The 14497-nt window shown below is 43.2% G+C and overlaps 1 protein-coding gene across 2 annotated transcripts; it reads right to left on the reverse strand.

Moving 5' to 3' along the window:
• Positions 1-208: 208 nt before the first annotated feature.
• On the reverse strand, positions 209-14431 carry SURF4 (surfeit 4). 2 transcript variants are annotated; one of them, XM_075055732.1, is made up of 6 exons: positions 14199-14431; positions 6415-6601; positions 5186-5262; positions 4518-4561; positions 3357-3543; positions 209-3103 (listed from the first exon to the last, which is right to left on the reverse strand). In XM_075055732.1, exons 1-6 carry the CDS (start codon positions 14244-14246, stop codon positions 2837-2839), a joined length of 810 nt encoding a protein of 269 aa, XP_074911833.1. In that variant the 5' UTR covers positions 14247-14431; the 3' UTR covers positions 209-2836. The 2 variants fall into 2 exon arrangements, with proteins under 2 accessions (XP_074911833.1, XP_074911834.1); XM_075055733.1 differs by lacking the exon at positions 14199-14431 and adding an exon at positions 7820-7843.
• Positions 14432-14497: the final 66 nt, after the last annotated feature.

Here is a 14497-nt window from a genome sequence, read left to right on the forward strand (position 1 = left end):
GGTGGAATTAAGTTGTATTCTAATAGCCATGAGCCACCTCCCACCACCAAGGGAAGGATGACTGCTGCAGTCAAGCACAGGCTGCCCAGTGCTCAGACCTCGTTATGGAAAGATGGTTTTCAGGAGGTGGGAGAGAAAGCACACAAGATCACTAACCAGCATTTCCAGGTAGCCTGTCTGTGGAGTGTCACCAGTCACACACGCCAAGTGGATACAAAGATGCCATTGTTTTATTTTGATTGTTTCCAAAAATCAAAACATTTTCAAACACAACTAAGGTACAAAATACAGCATAAAATGAGAATTTATACTTATTTCTTTTTCCACATAGAAAGCAAAAATATATTCAGAACGAATTCCAGAACACTTTGCAGAGCCAATTGATAGCTGACATCCTGCTTGTGAGAGCTTCTCAGCCACGGGGAGAGGTCACTGTATTTTTCGGGAGATGCATGAATACAGCAGTGCATGTAGGAAACCAGAATCTTCTATATCAGGACTCACAGTTAGTAAGTCTGCATATTGCGCTGCCTAGAAATATCTTATAATGCCTTCCACTTAACTGTGCCCCTTTAGTACCGAAATATTTCTGCTGCAAGGGACAGTGTCGGTTCCTTTTCTGGGGCCTTTTGTTGGAGAGGGGACTTGATTTTCAGAGGAAACTGGTCAATATTTCAGACTAGTCCATCATCCAGCTCCTTAGTTTGACAGGACACAAGCTGAAAAAGCCAACTTAAGGGCTACTTACAGGAGTCATTTCTATCATTCCATTTATAAATACTACAAACATCAACAGCAGTTAAGATATGAGAATGACTGCCTCGATGTATTCTAAAACCATTCTAGGACCTGCAGTGAAATTGAGCAAAAGCATCCTGTGCTGTGTATGCACAACCTAAAGGACCAGTTTGTTTCGCTATGAAGACAGGCACAGTGAACACTGGAGGTGAAAACTTCTCCTGCAAAACCGATTTAAAAGAAAGCTTTCTACGTGACCTGAACTTAAATGCTGTCTCCCCCTCCCACCTACCCCCCACGCACCAATTTGTTTCCTTCAGCAGCAGCACATCTTGCTATTACATAGGCTATTTTCTCCTTAAGATGATGAAATCACTGGTTTAACATTCAACAGTGCTCTTCTATTTGTCATCAGTTTTTTCAGCCTGTTTTTTTTCCTCCTAAAAAGCAACCATTAAGCTGAACTGTCCAGGTTAGTGTCCTTACCAGGAGACCCTGGTAAATAGCTCCTGCTGGCAGTGTTCAGCTGAATTACTCATTGAACAAACAGTTGAGCAGCTTTCTCAAGGGAGACAACAGTGCAAGGATCAATGTAATGTTAGCAAGTTGGTAGGGCTCACGCTTTCTAGAATTCTTTCATAATCTAGTGAAAGAGGTTCACCTAGTTGACTAGCAGAGGACAAAATGCCTCCTCTGAGCAGCACTAAGCATGTTCATGGCACAGAGGTCATGGCACCACGAGGTGAAAACAGGGCCTTCCTCTCTCCTCACCATTATGCTGAGGAGTTCCTCCCTCCGAACATGCAAGTTACATCCCTGGCTGTTTATTCACTGCACAGGCTTTGCACTTGCATTCTTCAGCTATAACCGTTTGCATACAGAGTTGAGAACTGGGGCTATGGCAGCACAGAGCTGACTTCCATGTTTCCTCCCTACACATCTCAGGTGTGGTGCAAGATGGCAGAGAGAAGGGGCTGTACTCCAGGGTTCAGCAGCCCAGCTCTTCAGCTGTTCAGTCAACAGCTGAGAGACTGACAGAAGTGAATCTAAGAAGCAAAGACTACAGATTAGAAGATTGACTGCTCTCATCTTGCATGTACTGAGTGCAGGGAAAAATGTTTTGTGGTTTTTTTTTTTTTCTAATTCTGAAGACACTTTCACCAATAACCTGCAATTCAGATATGAATTTGGGGCATATATGGATGGAAGCTGGTTAATAGCAGAAAGGAGCTCTTATTATGGAACCTGCAGCACAACTTAGCTCCCTTCTTGGGAATTCAGGAGGGGCAACTTTGGGGAAAGAATGCTGAATAAAGAGTTCTTTTGGCACAGAATTTTCACAGAATTTAACGTTCTGTCTCTTCAGGAGTATCTCCCCCCTTCCTTCTTGAAATCTCATTAGCCATACAGGCTTCCTGATTAGTAATACAGGATTCTCCCTTGTTACCATCAAGAATGGAACTGGGACACATTAGAAAACCCTCTCCATTTTCTTACCTAGAGGGGGTTACAACTACTTTCAGGGTTTTCTTTTTGCCTTCTATTTGGGGGCAGGAAAGACCTTCCCTCTTGTTAAACAAAATGGAATTAAAGGGCTCTGAGCAGCAAAACAACAGTGATTTTTTTAATGCTGCTTTCCACCTTGATAAGCAATGCTATAACCAGCAATGGAACTCCTTATGCACAAGACAGTTTTGAAGAGGGTGAGAAAGGGGATCCACTTGTTTAGTTATAGCTAGAACCCAACAGCACACTGAATGATACAGCTGTATCTGCTCACAGTACTTCAAATTTTAAAATGTTGCTGACATTAAAGACAGCAACTGTTCTACTGCAACTCACTGAAGCATCAGCAAAATGCAGGTTCCTTGGGTTAGTTTCAAATCTAGGAAGTTAGAATAAGCCTAGGCAACATTCCTTGAAGAAACAGGATTTCATCTATTATATTACTGGTGCCACTGTAAATCAAATTCAAAACATCTGTGCCTTTAATAGGAAGGGGGCATGTACGTGTAAAATGCTGGCAGTTTTTGTTGAATCCATAGAGAATCAGTTCTGGACTTAATATGTTATGTCCCAAGAAGTGTTGCTATTCCTGTTACCACTCTTTTTTCTTCTCATCCATGGAGACTCCGCCAGGACCCAGTGCAACCACGAGGAGGAGCCCTCCAATTACAGACATGGTCTGGAAGAAATCGTATTTGAGGAAGTCGTGCATGGGCTTGTAGGCTGGGACGGTCCAGAAGGCATTGAAGTAGATGTTGATGCCAAACAGCCAGATGACTAGAGTCAAGGCAGCCAGCTTTGTCTTGAAGCCAATTGCCACGAGGATAATCAGGGCTGTGCCCACAATGTTCTGCAGAATCTGCAAGGAAAAAAAAAAGCCAACACGAGCTTACATGTGGTTCTTAAATAAATACACAAGCATCAGAACAGAGCATGGACAGGTTCAGCAGAACAGGTTGTCATGGCATAGATGATCTAATAACTTTTTCTAAATATTAATTCTACTAAAAAATAGACTTGAATGATAAGCATTGAGCAGGTCCTGCAGCCAATCCGGGAGTTGGTACTGTATTCTAGTTCCTTAACTCATACTTTTATATTGAGATACTTACAGAAAAGAAGTTCATATCAAAATGTAGCAGTGTCATGAACATGAGGACCAGCAGCACACGGCCCCCCAGCTGCATGTACTGCTTAGGAGAGCTTTCCCGCATGGTAGGGACACCAGCAAACATGCTCTTCCCCTCTGAGCGCGACTCAGCCAAAAGCAGCAGCAAGCCTCCCCCAAGGGCAAGGTTCCTACAGAAAGATAGAAATGGGTAAAAAAAAGCAGTTTACTACAGTTTGCAGTGATCTATACATTTAAAGTCTTATCTGACAATTTTAACTCAATAAGAATCTGCACGCTAGTGAGGAGTGACCTACTCTGCACCTTGTGATGCATGTCTGCATTAAACTTCACAACTGAAACAGCAGCACTACACAACGATTTACACCAGCCTGTGCAGACACATACAGCCTGCCAGGGAAGTCCAGCACCTGCAGCTCAGGCACAGTTGCTTAGCATCTGTTACAGCACAAATTTAGTTGAGTTGAAGTTATTCTGTACCTCAGGTTTAGCCATTTATGCCAAAGTAGTTCAGAGGTTGCTTTGAGAAAACAGAACAGCAGTGCTGCTAAAAGAAGTTACACATTTACAGGGTTGTAGTAAGCCTGGAGTATAGTTCTTGTGCTGCCCCCTGCCCTCCTCTCAGAGGAGAAAGGTGAAAAGGTAACAGCCAACCATCACTCAGGATTTGACAAGAAAGCTCATGTTTAATAACCTTGTCTTCTACTTAAGAGAAGTTATCAGAGATTTAAAATCCCAGAAACCACTCTAGTATCCACATGCTTTAGTTTTCTTGGAAAATGGTTTCAGTCACGCATAAGCACAGTTGCTATTTTAGCCATTTAGGAAATAATAGCAGCTCACTGATCCAGTTTAGACAGTTTTTTTTGTAAACTCTTAGCAAGGAGGTTAGTAGCAGAAGCATTTAGATCATAGTGGGTTAGGACTAGTCTTTCCCTTCTACAGTACTGAGACTGCTGTCTATGGTTTAACACAGACTCTACTGACTTTAAGTGCTGTCATTTCTTGTCCAATGTAAATACATAATTTGTGATATCTTTCTAGTAAATACTATGTACAAAGATCATTTCTTCTGTCAGCTAGTGGCAGTAACAGACAACAGTCTTCATTCTGTTTTGATAAAAACTCTAAGAACTAGGCATACCTCATCAAGAACTTCAGGTCCCATAAAATGCTGTATGCAATAGTCTAGGCAAAAAATAAAACAGGTTAAAACACCATATAAGTTACACTGAAGTTCTGAATTTATGTTATAATCTCAAGCCCGTACTATCCATAGCAGAAGTCAATTACAAGTACATTGTACAGAAGGAAACAAGGCAGGTTACATCAATGTGGTCCAGTGAGTCAGTATAAAACAGGGAATAGAAGCCAAAATTTGACTTGTGCTTTAGCTTCCACAAAAATTAACCGGTTTTGAACACAACGGAGGCTACTAGCTAGGATCCTTTGTGATGGGGAAAGTCCTTTATAAAAGCAGCGTGCTGAAGGCCAAAGCAACTACAAGTTCCACATTTGGCATGTTACTGACATACAGGTAAACTGCAAATTAATTCTGCTAAATTGGTCAAGGTCAAGTATTGAATCAATGTCTCCAGCTGACTAATTGCAATTACAGCCAAGGATCTATTGGGCACATCAGAACAGAAGCAGCAAAACATTTCAATGCCAGTGAGGACTGCCACTAGGCCACGGTGGAGAAAATTCCAGGGTTATGAACAAGTTGTATTTAAATACATGCTGGTAGACTGGGGCTAAGAGAGAAGATTTGAAAGATATGGTTTAGAAGGGCTGAAGACTTAAGCCTCCTACCTGTAATGCTATAATTCCAAACAGTCCAAAGCAGGCATATTGCACAAAGTTCCTACTCAGCACCAGGATACAGCCGCCTGAGTTGGGGAAATTGAACACAGTTACACTTCTGGCTTAACAGGAAGAGATGCTGCAGGAATGCCAACTTGTTTTGAACTGAGCAAACTCTGATTTCTTTCAGCTGTGCATCAGTTGAAACATCAGGCAGGAAATTTTAATGGCACATTGGCACAAATCAGTTTGAGAACCAAGAAGTTTTAGTGCCTTTTAAAATATAATTCCAGAAGTATCTTTCATTTTACAAAGGGTAAGCACATGCTGAATGCAGTCCCCAACACACAGCACTGTACAGCAGCTATCAGTGTTAAAGCATTAAAAGTAGTTAAAAAAATTCAACTCATCATGGATCTTTTTTTTTTTAAATGAGATAAGTTAGGGCAAACATGCTGCACCCCTTTTCCTTGAAACCTTTTGTTTTATATCCTTCCTCAAGTCTTCTGTCACAAAGCACTGACAGCCTTTGCCACTTTGACGTGAGGACTGGTAACTACACTAAATTATGCTGACTCTCTACACAAAAATATGAGGATAAAAAAACCCCCAGACACAAGACAAGAAACTGGCAGAGTAATCAAGAACAGTAGATCAGGGGCATAATATAAATGGAAAAGAATTTTACTTCTCTCCATTTCTGATACCCTAAGCCCACCTAGCACACATATAGAAGCTCTGCTTCTGGGCTTATTTTGATTCCTGGGCTTTGAAAATCTCCAACACATGCACCTAAGGCTTAAGTGCACCAACTGCAGGATAAGACTTTGCCATTGAGATCAATACCCATAAAAACAGGAGGCTGAGAAAGTCTTAACACTGCCCTTTTTAAGAAAAAGAGTATTTCATTTACTGAATTCAGGGGGTGTGGTATGTGTTTATAGATGCATGTACAGAACTGAAAACAGATTGTCCTAATGGATTCTTGGCATCTCTGACTCAGAGGTAGTATGTCACAAGAAATTCTCTAAGACTGCTTCCACGAAAGGCTGAAGCAGGCCATTTAAGAGTTCTGTTCATTCAGCCCATGTAGTACTATCAGTTCTAAGCTGTCAATGGCTATTAAGAAATCAGTGAAGCATCCCATGCCTACATGATTCACAGTGCTTACATGAGCCAGGGTGGCAGACACACTGGAGTACTCTGGCATCCACCTTAACAGCCTTAGAGCCACTTACTCAGCTGTCCGAAGAGATTTATGAACACAAAGATGGAGGCCAGGAAATAGCCACAGTTCCATGTGCCATCAATGTAATCCCTCTGTTCACTCCACTGGAACCACATGCGGATGCCATCCTCCAGGAAGGTGCTGATCAGGCAAAGGCGGGCCACGTGGGGAAGGTACTGCTTCGTCACCCTCAGGAACTGCATGGGCAGACAGCATCATTAGCAGGGAAGGAAGGCAAGGCGATACTCGAGGCATAACAGATCCATGCACTCTGCAGACTCTGAGGTCAGCAGTTCTCATGCACACAGGGTCATCAACATCTAGAGAGAAACACATACTTGGGACTTGGATTTAATGAAATTTTTCTTCACTCCAGTTTGAGAACACTTGGGAGCAGTGGGAGAAACCTGTTATGCTCCACCCAAAAAGCATTTTGGACAGGGACTTGGGAGAAAAGCAGAATCCAGCAGCACCTTTCCATATAAGAACTGTGTTTTGATGGAGCTCTTACTAGACGAAGGCTGACCTTGGTTTTAGTTTGTCTATCTCAGGGTCTCATGTTACAGCTCAACTATCAGATAGCGAGGAGCTGAAAGGGCAATCCTACTCCCACCCACATGCTCAGGCACTCAACAGCCTCTACCAAACTGGTTGAGGGAGTCAGGCTGACAGAAGACTAATTCTGTACAAATTAAAAAATATTAATAAGCTTTTTCCAAGCTAGTTCCCTCTAACAGCTCAGAAAAGCAACAGTGCAAAGCATGTGCACTTGGATAGCAAAAGCAGCTATTAGACCAGTGTAACCGTTGCATGAAATTGCACCCTCTATCCTCTATGCAAGTATACACAGTTTCTACTTCCATTAAAAATAGCACCCTCTGCAGAAAGAAAATAGGCATTTATATATACAGTTCAGTGTAGTAGTTAAAAGGAAATGATATCATCATGCAACAGATGCTGAGCCTTAGTTCTTGGGAATGCAAGATGTATCTGGTCCCACATACCTCTTCATCCTGTAAGGTCACTGGTTAGTTTGCTCTACAGTTACAGTAAGTATAAAGGAACAAATACAGAATTGCCAAACAGGGTCTAGACTAACATGGTGTATAGGACTGTGAGGTGCACAGGAAACCTTACTGCCTCTGGACCATGACAAGCATTTAACTGTCACCCCATTTCCTAAATAGCACTGGTTACTACTTAATGGAGACTTTCACTAGGATTTGCCCTGTCACTCTGAATGCAAGCTAGCACCTGGCTGGCCCATTTCATGCACAGGTTCGGCTTAGCCAGATCACTAGAAGGACACATTTGGAGTCAGTGTATGCCGCTGTTTGAGTAAGCACAATCTAGTAAGAAACAAACATAAATTTAATCTAAAACTAACTTTACAAGATTATCCAGCAGGTTTCTACCTTCAGGTGACAGGAACAGTTTGGGCAGGTTGACACTTGTGAAGGTAAATGCCCATGCCACAAGCCTTCATGCAGAACTGCCAGCCTCCACAGAGATCCCTGTGTTAGAACTCCTAGGAGAAGGAGCCATTTAACAAAACGCAATTATCCCACACAAAGTTCACTGTGTTGTAAGGCACACTGATTCATACAGTTTATGCAATATTAGAATACATCAAGCATGAAAAGGGGTGGGGGAACCCACATGTGTATAGGTGTCTTCCAGACAGCATTGAACTATATTATAAAAAATGGACAGAAAAGGCACACAACATACAGCATTTACATTGACTTCAGGTTAGACAATACAGCTGACTGGTTTCTTTCTGGCCAGAACACTTTTTTTTTTTTAAAGTTCTGGCAGCATTGCATGCTTTCAGCATATATGGGAATATGGAGAAAGGAGACTAAAGCCATTCCTGAAAGTTTATTCTTGCCACAGTAATTAGCAAATACTAAAGGCTGTTCCAAATCCTATGCAAATGACAAGGCTTGCTTACTGCGTAACTGAAGATTATCACAAGAAAAAAATCCAGCAAACATGCTTAATAGTTAATATTGGAGCAAACTACACTAGTTGTACTGCATGCATCCAGAGTCTAAGGGTCAAGATTCAAGTTAATCAAGTGCATTTTAAGTGCAGCTGTACTCTGACTCAGGGCTGCCACTTCAGGCTTTTTTAAGCCATGTCAACAGTTAGATGAATGAGTCAGAAGAAAATTTGTGATCTTTGTCACTGAATGAGACCCACATCTTGGTTTACAGCTTTCTTCTCTCTCGGATTTCACTGTGCATTGGGGCAAACTTGCTGAGAAATACTAAGGATAAAGTTGTTTTGGAAATAGTACAAAACCAAAAGCAGTTTGTAAAATAAGTCTGCCTTGTCAAGACGCAGAACAGGCAACTTCGGTCTAGAAGGAAATGAAAGAGGACAAGTGCTGGGCATCTGTAGGAATAGGAAAAAAACACTGCTGTGGAAAGGCTGAAAAAAGAAGCAAACAGAGAGGGTATCTGCCTCCAGGCCTCATCTTTGTTGCTTCTTAAGTGGGTCATGTGAGCTGATCTCATCTTCCCTTTCCCTGAAGTCAAACAATTGCCAACAGTCCAGCTGAAGGAGCCAAGGCGGCATTTAACATTTACCTGTTCTCGTTGTATATAGAGGGAATTTAATGCTCTCTATTAAACATGAGTGTGCACATCCAATCAGCTTAAGACAAGTCAGAAAGACTGAAGCCCAAGGCAGCTGCAGTGCTAAGCAACGTTATCATGACACACATCATCTTTGGACATCCATAACTCATGTAGCTGCATTTACTGAGCTACACACAAGTTGAAACCCCTGTACGCAGCAAGCTTGAAGTGAATAAGCTTCAGAAACAGACTGTATGAACAAAATTCCAAGCCAAAAGAACAACTAGCCATGGAGATCCAGAGAGAAAGGAAGATAACAATTACCAGATAACAACAAGAGAGCATCACAGACATCAAGTGATTTTACAATTAGAGGATTCATGTATAAATCACCTAAGTAATTTAGGTAAGGACAGAGTAACTTTTAAGAAACAGATCTCTAGAAGTGGGACTGAACTAATAGGACCAGACCCCCTGGTTTTGTCCCTATACATCACCAGCAACATGTGGCTCAAACACTGCACCCTGAAACCACTTCCTATTTCCTTTACGATTCACACAGATAAAAGCAGCACATACGGGAAACTTGGTAGCTGCAGTTAATAAACATATCCAACTAAGACATGGGACTCAAAACATGCACTACACTGAGCACACTACATGTAAGTCAAAACAAAACTGTTGGGATTGATGGAGGTGGCAGTGTTAAACTTACAACATCAAATCTTTTGATGGCTTATTTTGCTACAGGCTTTGCATCAACTGTTCTTGGCACATACTGCCTCCTTGCAAGAGGTAAAACATCTTGAGAAAAGACAACAAAATGCTAAAGTAAAACTATTTTAAAGAAGAACAGCTGGTTCTGTGTTGGCAGCCAAGTCACTAACATACACCAGAGAGGCTTTGTGTTGCCACTTCCCCCTCTAACAGGATTAGAAAGGCAAAGATAGATTTAAATGCTCCTTGCAGTTTAACAAGCAAAGATGCACAAGAGGATCCAGGGATCCCTAAATCAAATCTCTGCTCAAAATCCATTCTTTTAAAAGGAGGCTTGAAATAGTCAAATCCATAAAAAGGCTTCCCCAAAGAGAGGTAATATCATCCTTTCTAAACTACATCCCACCTCCAACTGTTTCAAATTTATTAAAAATCCAGTCCATTTTGTTGAAAGTGTACATAGTGTAGCATAATTACAGGTCTTTTAAGACCAATACACAGCCAGGAGTTGGGAATTTGTGCTGTCACCTAGGTATATTCTGTCCAAACAGAGAAGCCTTTTCTGCGTGCGTACACGTGTGTGTTCTTGGATCAGGGAAGTTATGATCATGGTGATGAACAGCAGTCTGCAAATCTGCACAGAAAGCCCTCTTGTGGGCTGCACAGCATTATTAGTCTAGAGCTTTTGATAAAGGCATATTCCAAATATCTACCTCATAGTCATTTAAGGGATTGCTTTGTTCTGGGAGGACAGAGACCTCTAACAGCCTCAGACACCAGTGATCTTTTCTGGAATAGGATGCTCAGCCCTCTGACAGAGAGAAAAATCACTTCCTTTCACCAACCTGCATATATCCACTGAAGGAGATCCCACCTAATAATCACAGGGACAGTAACATCCATCACATTGGGCTAATCAATGTCTACAAGTTATTTGTGAAAACTGGGAACAGAGGCTTTCCCACTTATTTCAAACAGCAAGACAACAGCTCTGGCCACTAGAACATTGCCAGAGGTCTTAATCAGGTTTTCAATTGCAGGAAAATGTCTCATGACAATGCTTTTTACTTCTAAAGCATGCTTTATACCAATTCATTTTTCCAAAGGGCTATTTATTAATCAAATCTTTAAAATGGGATTTATTAGTCATGTTTTGCATTTTGCTATCTCTCTTCATGGGAAGATTCTTCCCCAGCCTAACCAGAATAGGCTATTTGATTTATAATGATAAAGGATCAGTGCACTGATCCTTAACTGATTATGTTATCAACAGTTTCCAAATTCAGTTTTTTTTAATATAAACCACAAAAAAGTTCAGACTAACAATGAAATGTTTTCTTTTCCCTTCTGTTTTCTGCAAAATAGGATACAGAGATGTTACAATTAGCTGAACAACGTGCATCAGCATTTATGTTGGAAAATTAAATAAAACCCCCAGAGTCTGGTTCTCCCTTAGAGTCCTTTCACTGCAGTACAATGACTCAATAGTCTCCTTGCATTTTTGTCCATCATTTTTTTCAGAACAGCAGAAATACCAGGCACCCACATTCCTAAAGATTACAGACACCAGAAAAGTTGCTTGAGATCTGCTCCCTCTTATGGGATTACAGAGGAGAAACAACCAGTTCTATAACCCTAAACAATCTGTACAGACCCCAGATACAGCTATTTCCAGTACAATACTGTCAGCAGTACATGGTGACTGCAATGAAGAGCTTAGCATGTAATATTTTAACAAGAATCACTAAAAAGGGGCTTAACTTCTCAGTATGTAAATTATTTAATAACATCAGGCTAGTGTTATGGGGCTTAAAAACAAATCAATCCATAAAGCCTGTAGCTGGGCATCATTCTGGACCAAGATCCCTATTTCCTTGCACTGTGTATCACTTAGATTTTAAGAACCCTTAATGGCTCTTCCCACCCTCCCTGATATCTAATAAGTTGCCTTCTCTGAAATCAACAGGACCACCCGCAACACCCACCAAGTAGCTGTCTCCTCCACTGCAGTCCCTGGAAACTACCAACAGTGCAGAGCAGAACAGCTCACCAGCCATACTGTGCACCTGCAGGCTACAAACTTATGCTACAGCCAAGCTAAACCAATGGTTAGTTCTCATCACAAGTGATCCCACCACCAGCATTGGTGCTCACTTGACCCAAACAATTTGATACTTGGAACCAACAGGAAAAAAAATCAACTCAATTTCCTGCCAACCCCCCCCCTCCCCCCACCCGACAGTTCATCTCTCTAGTCCAGTGACAGAAAGTGCTAGTGAGAGAGAGAAAAGGGGAACATCACCTTGGGAAAAGTAGGACAACCCCTTTCACTGATAGCTAGCTGTCAGGCAAGCTTAGCCACCTTGTAAGACCATACCTTCAGTGCACTAGTTCACCTCTGGATTAAGAGCCATTTGTTACTACTTCAGGGGAGACTTCCGACAGTATCTTGGCATCCAAGGCATAATTTGCCATTTCAAATGGCATTTATAGTATTTGGGAAAAATTAAGCTTTAGTGTTTGAATTTAAGGAACAGATTATTCTTGCTTTTGTAAGAGACATTCAGGACTTACTGATAAGCCATGGAAGTAGCTGTAACATTTTACCCACAGGGCTTTTAGGCTACAGAAATTAGACTCATTAGGTCTTGAACATTAGTACAGGGAGTGGAGAAAGCAAGGATATCTTTAAGAATGCATTCAGCTCCCAGAACAGCCATTGTCCAGCTTCACTACCTCCGCCTCCATCAAAGGGAGTTTCAACATACTTTCAGTGCAAATGTTCCAAGTATTTTTTTTAATCCAAGATGAAGTAACAGTTTCCATAATACCAAGTGTTAACTTCTCAATATATACCAAAGGTTATTGTTTAGTAAATCTCTGCATTCCTACACTGGCATCATACTGAGTCTTTGCAGCACACACAGTACTGGAAGTATCCGATTGAGCTACGAGGCAGCTATTTGGAAGCAAAATTATCAAAGGAGTTAGTTAATTTGAAAGCCATAAAAATTGTTTTGCAATCTGATGGGTAAGTATATGCAAATACTCCAAATTCTGTACTACAGGACTCATCTTTAAATAGAATGTGGCCAAGCACAAATAAAGTTGTGCCATTTAAAACTCACTTCAGGAGGAAGCAAACTGCATTTTTAGCTGGACAAAAGAGCTTTCAGTAGTATGAAAAAAGGGGTGTTAAAGACATCTAGAAATAGTCACACAGGAATAAATAGAGAGGTGTTATAAAAAGGTCAGGACAAGTGTTGTAAGCTTTGGCAAGTGATTTGAACACTATAGTGATAATTTATTTTCTCCTCTAAAAAGGAGTGTGAGGAAAAGGTAAACAGAGGACGACGAAGATGATCCAGACACCCCTCAAACTGAATACTCCACACACCACGAGAAGCTCTGTCTCTAAAACGAGTCTTCCACCTGGGGGTGGGGAGGAAGTGCAGAACAGGTTTTCCCAGTGAAACTCAGTTAAAGACACAGAGGCAGCACAGCCCCCTCAGAGCTGTGACGTGTTACCGTGCACTACACAAATCACACTGCTTCAGTCAGTTGTAGAACCAGGCAGAATCAGATTTTCCAGAGAACTTGCTAAATATGATTAGATGGTGCCTCTTACTTTCAATTAGATGAATCACCATGACAGTGAAGATCTTTCTAACACCATCACCAGCAGATCAGCTACTTACACTCAAAATATTCCTGCTCTCACATATAATAAGAGATCACAAACTTCTATTTAAACAGAAAAATCCACAAGGGCCTCCACTGAAATAAATGTATAAAGGATTACAAGACAACATCAGGTCGTTTTCCTCTCCTTTTGCCCCAATGCTAAGCACAGTACTATGGTGCTGACAAGCCTCTTCCAGTCCAGGTCTCCGGATATCAGTCAGGGTTTAGATTTTTTGCTTTCCTGTCACCACCACCTCACCCCGGTTTCCCACATCCCTTTACACCCTCTTTGCCAGCCTAGACGGCTTACAAGACGACACGAGCAGCTCGGCCTCTTGCTCTCCTTCCACCCATTCACCCCCCGGGAGAAGCCCAGTTCCCAAGGAGAACTGGTTCGCTTCGCTGTACCAGCAGCTCAAGAACACCCGCAGAGCTCGCATGAGGGCAGGGGGCAGCCGCTCCCGCAGGGACCCGGCCGCTGGGCCTGCGCCAGCCACCCCCACCCGGGCTGGGAGCCGGGCCCCCAGCCTCCCCCCCCCTCATCCCACCTCCAGGAGACAACGCGGCCGAGGAAACCCACAGCCCCACCGGAGGAACAGCCCCCACTCCCGGCCGCCACCATCCCAGCCCGCCCTAACGCGGCCGGGCTGGGCCCCTCAGGGCGGCGGCCCACCTCCCCCCCCCCCCATCCCCTCAGCGCAAAGCCCGCCGAGGCGCCCCCTCACAGCCGGCCCCAGCGCCCGAGGAAAGGACCCGACGCACAAAGGCCGCCCGAGCGGAGAAGGGAAAAGCGGGCGGGGACACCCACCTGGTCCGCGAAGTCCTCAGCGGTGCTCATGATATCGTTCTGGCCCATGGCGGCGGGGGAAGAAGAGGGGGAAAGGGGAGGGGGAGGGTGTTACCGGCTGCTACGCGCTCTGGGGCCCGGCCTCACTCTCAGAGACGATCGCGGGGGAGAGGGAGAGAGCGAGGAGGGCGGGAAGGAAGGAAGAAACGCCGGGCCTGGCCGCGCCGCTGCTGCTGCCACGTAGGCCAGCCCTTAAAGGCGCCGCGCGGGCGGCAGCTGAGGCGCACACGCGGGGCGGGGCCGCCCCGCCCCTCCCGGGG

This window comes from Buteo buteo, chromosome 23, assembly GCF_964188355.1.
Source record: "Buteo buteo chromosome 23, bButBut1.hap1.1, whole genome shotgun sequence".
Taxonomy (NCBI): domain Eukaryota; kingdom Metazoa; phylum Chordata; class Aves; order Accipitriformes; family Accipitridae; genus Buteo; species Buteo buteo.